General features: G+C 45.2%; 1 protein-coding gene across 1 annotated transcript; it reads right to left on the bottom strand.

The window, feature by feature from the left end:
• Positions 1–558: 558 nt before the first annotated feature.
• On the bottom strand, positions 559–4535 carry evx1 (even-skipped homeobox 1). The gene is made up of 3 exons (XM_020090482.2): positions 3868–4535; positions 2635–2870; positions 559–2158 (listed from the first exon to the last, which is right to left on the bottom strand). Exons 1-3 carry the CDS (start codon positions 4238–4240, stop codon positions 1631–1633), a joined length of 1137 nt encoding a protein of 378 aa, XP_019946041.2. The 5' UTR covers positions 4241–4535; the 3' UTR covers positions 559–1630.
• Positions 4536–6032: the final 1497 nt, after the last annotated feature.

Here is a 6032-nt window from a genome sequence, read left to right as displayed (position 1 = left end):
TTTAAAACGTGATGTCTGTGTGTGTCTGCGGGCCACAGCAAGCCCCCATTTCATTAGAGTAATTTGCGCAGCCCAGGTCAAATGCGGCCAATTAAGATCCCATCTGATTGGTAACGCCCGCCTCCTCCCACTTCCTGAATCATCGATCTCTTTGCATCTCTAATATCTTCAGACAAGTAATTCTGTCGCGTCTATTAAGCGGTCGCCGAGAAAATATGAGTGGCGTTAACGGAGCCCGGGGACCACTTAACTGTCACGGTCAATCTAACGGTCCCACCAGGACGGATGGGGGCCACTGGTGTTTTGACACCGGCCACTTGAGAAGAGAATTAGTGTTATTATTGGAGAGGAATGGTGAAGCTGTTGGATGGAAAAATCCAGGCTCTAGTTCGGCCAAACGAAAATAAAACGAAATGGGGTCATATGAAAAGGAGAGAAGTTGCTTTAATTTGTTTTTTATTTTGTTTTCTTGAATTAAAGTCACACAAAGATTTTCTGAAACCTGCTCTTCCCCCCCAGAATGATAGAGGTGTTTATAAGACAGACTCCGTTGCTCCATTGATTCTTTGACAGTGTTTATTGCAAATTAAACGTTGAGGACAAACCCAGCCAAAAAAGGACCAAAAACAGAATAAAATAAAACATAATCATGTCACTTGTTAGTCCGCTTTCTCCATTAAATGAAATGTCACTAAAATGGTGCCACTGCAGCAGTGCAAAGCGAGAAAAAAATAGAATAAGAGGCCTATAGGCGTATAATGTAATCACATTTTCATCAGATTTAAGAACTGGCTCCTAAGAGGCAAGGAGGAGAAGTTTGATGTTTTGATGGCCCATTTTTAAATAGACATTTTCATTTTTCCAATTTTGATTGTCCTCCCTCTCTCCATCCTCTTCTGGGTACAACTCTCCCTCCTCCCTCCTCTTCAATCCATGCGGGCTGTAGTAATCCGTTCCCTTGGCGCCTTGTTACCTTTTGGCAGCAACGATCCCTTCCTTTCTTCCTCCCTTCCTTCGTGGTATTACCATTAATTCAACACTCAAAATTCACCGGGTCGTACATATACATCACGCACTAATTTCACTTGCATCTGCACATTTCGGCCCGGTGCTGCCGCGGAGAGGGCCCCGGTGTAGAGAGCTGCTTATAATGAGACGACCGCAGTCTGTTAACAAATCCCCTTGTTAAAAGAAGAGGGATGGAAAGCATCCTTCCCCCAGTTTCTAACCGTACATGTAGGTCGATTTGGACGCGTAAAGAGACAAGTGATGATAAAAACCTTAACGCCATCCATCACGGAGATTTAAACGTTTCACAGGATTCCCTCTTCTCTTGCACATCAAATTAATCTTCTAAAAATCAAATCTGGTTTTGTGTCCATGCCGCTATATTTCATCCCAGTGTCCCTGCTCTGCAGCGGGATTATTATGATTTTTTTTAGTAATGGAAGATCTGTTGTGCGTCACGTATCTGAAGATCTGGCTAATTTTCTTGCCCCAAGATTGAGCTGGCTCTCACTGCTTACAGGCTACCTCTTCATGCTGTTTCATTCCTGGTCATATAATATGTTAGGTTTAAAAAGCTCATGGTAAAGGCGAATATAGAGCAAGAGTTTTGTTTGTTTTGGTTTTATCTGGTCAGGGACACTTCTTCCCTCTGGTCTAATGTCACAGATGAAGATTTGCTGAGCACTGAGGGCGTGAAAGTGACAAAAGCGTCAGTCCTGCTGGTTGGGGAGCAGGCGAAGTCCGAGCCAGGGGGCCTGGTCGAGAGCCCGTTGGATTGACTGGAGTGACAGGCCAGGCAGGAGCATGGGGTTCCCCCGGGACCGAGGCCGTGGGTCGGCCCCGGGTACAGGGAGGGGTGTCTGAAGGCGCACAGGAGCTCCGGCCTCTGGTAAGGGTGGGACAGCATCCGAAAACTGTCGAGGGAGCGCAGTGGGTTGGAGAAAGGAGTGGCGGCCGGAGCCGAGCCAGCACCGACACCCAGGTGGGAGTAGTAAGGCAGCGGCAGGTGGGATGGGAAGGGGTAGGGCAGGTTCCCGGTGGCGGCCGCGTGGCTCATCATGTATGTGTAGAAGGCCGGGTCGGCGGGGTGAGGCCACGTCATGGCCAGACGCTGGCGCTTGTCTTTCATCCTGCGGTTCTGAAACCACACCTGGTACAGAGACACAGCGGGTCAAATATTAACCACCACAACAGCCATTTATAGAGAGGCCAGCCCCAGTTTCAACAACAATAGGCTAGTTCCGCTTTTACGCACAGATTTGTTTTTTTTACGCGTTAGAGTGCACGGGAAAAATGTAATAAGATGTACTGCAGTTTATGTTATATTGTGTCAGTTGATAAATAAAATAAATATTTGTTAAAAAATGATCCAGGTCTCCTCTGAGGTAAACACTGCGTCTGGAGGGTTTAGTCTTTTCAACATGATGCTGGTCGTTTTCTTTGTCTCTAGCTTATCGGACCTTATGGTGATGTTTCTCTTTAGTTTCCTTCGTGACCGGTTAGCTATTAAAACGCATAACGGTTTGAACCTCAGCAGTTTTATCTGTAAAAATACAAGCTCACATAATATGAGCATGTATTCAAGCCACAGGGGCCTACTGCTCCTTAGACCTCCAGTCGTCTTACCTTGATGGTGGTTTCAGGCAGATTTAATGCAGCCGCCAGTTCGCATCTCCGCGGCCTGGACACGTAGTTCTCCCGGTAAAACTCCTTCTCCAGCCGCGCGATCTGCTCCCGGGTGAACGCCGTCCGGTACCGGCGAATCTGGTCTGCTGAGTAGGACAGAGAGCCCTGACCTGGGACGATTTTACCCGGGTCAACACCAATGTCGCTCGGGTGCCCAGGAGAATCTCCATTTCTACCTGAATAGATATGCAGAAAAAAAATTCCTTCATAATTAATATTGTCCAGTAGAGTCATTTACATGCAACAGAAACACACGGAGACTTTTCATTTTCTTCATTCGTTTCGTAGTGAATATCCATTTTTTGAGTTGACATTTGAAGACTAATTTCATTATTTCTGCATTGATTTAATTTTAATATTAAAAGGCCTTGCTGACATTTAGCTCAGCGAGCTCAGTTCTTATATTTTTTGTGAGGTAGCTGCTGATATTTTCATCACTTTCCAGAGTTTATTGATAAAATCTGAATTTTTGTTTACTAAAAATGTGAATGATCAAGTTGCATTGTTTGTCATCCGTTGCACACTCTGAGGCAAAAAGCAACTACACTTTACTGAGAGATTCATATTCACATTCATTTTGCTCTTATTTATTTTAGCATGTGACACATGGACTCAAATATTTTCATTAATTTGACTAAATGAGCTCATACAATTTTGTTTTAGGATGCGACATATTTGTTGCAAATGGTCTCTAGAAGATGCCAGAATGAAATCTCAGATAATTTCCATCTTAGTGGCCTTTTCTTCACATTTTAGCTTGAGGTTTAAATAAAATCCTGTCCTCTTCTTCATGCCTGTAATGCACGCATGGTCAGATTTGCGAGTGGCTCTTTGTCAAAGTCAGAGGGGGGAAATGTTTGGTTAGACTGTGGGTGTCACCTCAGCATGTTTCCAGCCACATTGGACACTTGACAGAACAGCTGTGCAGCGTTGCCTGCAGCTATACATGTGTTTTATTGTCATGGGGGATAAACTGTATTTAATTGAGCATTTTAATTTTTTGTTCATCGTCATATGTAACTTTTCAATGGCTCTGCATGCATGTGGCAGTTTTTTTTTACCGTTACAGCCTCATTCAGGCGCTGGCATCCACCCACCCTCATTAAGCAACATCATGCAATCACAGAAAACCTGCAGTGGCATGCAGCTCCAGAATACAGCCTCTATACGCACCTTTCGCTGTTGGGTAGTCCATGCTCTCAGGCGTGCAGCTCACATCGATTTCCTCGTAGAAGTCCGACTCTGTGTCCGAGCTGCTGCCGTCTTTGTGGGGGTGATCAGTCCGGTGCCTCTCTCCGGTGGAGGATGAGCCAACTGGCCTCACGTCGGCGGCGCACATATTCCTCCGTGCGCTCTCCTCCTGCGCCGCCAGCTCGGTCCTGTCCCGGGAGTAGGGCGCAGCGCCGGGGCTCAGGCAGCTTCTGTGGATCTGCTTTCCTTGCGGCTCTCGCCCGGGGTTCCCGATGGCTTCCGACAAATTAGCAGAGCTGCTCTTGCCAAGCTGACCTCCCTCCGCCAGCATCACCATCTCCTCTCTGCCTTCCATCACAGGCACGACTTTTAGAAACCCTCGACTTCGGAGAGCACAAGCCGTCAAAAACCAAGGCGATGATTTTCAGGTTGGAGGGGTGTGTGCCTGCGTGTGTGTATGTTAGTGGGTGGGGGGGTTAGTCCTAGGGAGAAGAAGGAGAGGCTTCTGGAAAAGAAGGGGATTCAATCCGGTCTGACCCTGAGAGGAGAGCGCTTCAGAGTGCGGAGAGGGAGCTCTGGGAGGGATCACCATTTACCCTCTCTCTCTCTTTCTACTCCCGGAGCTGTCATTCTTAATAGGCCAGTCGTCATGATGGGTCCCCCCCTGATGACGACACGCATTGATTGGATGTATGGGTAAACAGAAGGCGCAATGGCAGCCTTGAGGTGATGGGGGGGGGGGGGGGGGGGGGGGGGGGTCAGAATGGTACAACAAGCAGCGACGAAACAAGAAAGCGCATCTGTCTGTATCTATCTAAAACAAATCTATATATAAACGACAATAATATAAAATATTAATACTTCATACTAATATTGAGCAAATTTGACAATAAATTAGTTATTTGCCTCAATTTAGTCTTTTTACCCTCCTCTCCTCATTCCTCTCTTATCTGCCGTGTCCCTCTTATTCTCACCTTAAGTGGAGTCAAGTTGAGTCCTCAGAGGTCAAGCCTAGTGGTCAGAGTTTAGATAAAAAGCCATTTGACATGAAGTCTTTAAAGTCAACAGAGCACAGGAGACAGCCAGACACAAACCTCAATTCATCATGTCTGTCTTGTACGGCTTACAAAGCCCACCGTTATATGTAGGTAAAATATACCACTCAGAGATTTAATTAATTGTTAATTTGCAACAAAATAAGAAATATCTCCATTACCCACTAAGCTAAGAATTAAACCTCGACATTTCCATGCCATGACAGAACTTCAGCAATTCGCAGCCATGGATACGTTCAGGGTAGGAGCAGTTTCCCAGTTCTAATAATACAGTTTTATAGTAAAAAAAAAAAAAAAGAAGAATTAATGGAGACTTTCTATATAAAATGCCTTGTGCTTTCTTTTAGTTGGAGCAGGAAAAATTGGCCTACTTATGCTCCTCGTTTTCTTATGGTTGCAAGAAGCTCTAATTCTGGATTTAATGCGATTTGCAGCAAATTGACTTCATTACACGCTTGATGTTGTTGAACCGTGGAGGATGCAGTTTACACGATGTCCACATGCAGGAAGCCGTCCGACGGTGACGTCTCTTAAACATGTGATCAACCTCAGCTCATCTGTATTCCAAGTATTCCTATATAACACAACATGGGAACTGACAAATGTTCAGAAGTGACTCTATACTTACTACTATATATACTTATACTCCATCTTATACTCAATAAGATGGACAATTTATTGATCCCGATTAATTAAGTTAATTAAGTTGTATAGATATTAGAATGTAATTGGATCTATCATTGAAGAAATAAGACATTATGACCCCTTAGTGTTTCCTTTATTAATCATTTGTCATTTAATTTGAGACATTTTCTTCCACTGTATTTGTTCTGTGGAATCAAGGTTGTAACTCGACCACACCTGATATCGGCACTAAAAGACTCCATCATTTTCCTTTTTAAAAACTGATGTGGGATCTGCAGCTACAGGGCATAGTGCGTGGCGGTTCACTTAAGTTGCGTATAATAAGTGTGAGGGGAGGTGCAGTCGAGTGGTCTCACGGAGAGTAAAAGAGAGAACGGGGGCAGGCTGCAGAGGATGGAGCCTCCGCTGTCCTTGTGCGCCCTCGCCTGTCCGAAAGAGGTAAAAGGC

The sequence above is a fragment of the Paralichthys olivaceus genome, chromosome 20 (genome assembly GCF_024713975.1).
Source record: "Paralichthys olivaceus isolate ysfri-2021 chromosome 20, ASM2471397v2, whole genome shotgun sequence".
NCBI classification, from domain to species: Eukaryota; Metazoa; Chordata; class Actinopteri; order Pleuronectiformes; family Paralichthyidae; genus Paralichthys; species Paralichthys olivaceus.
Note: the sequence above shows the minus strand (reverse complement) of the source record. Positions and strands in the feature narration are given on the sequence as shown.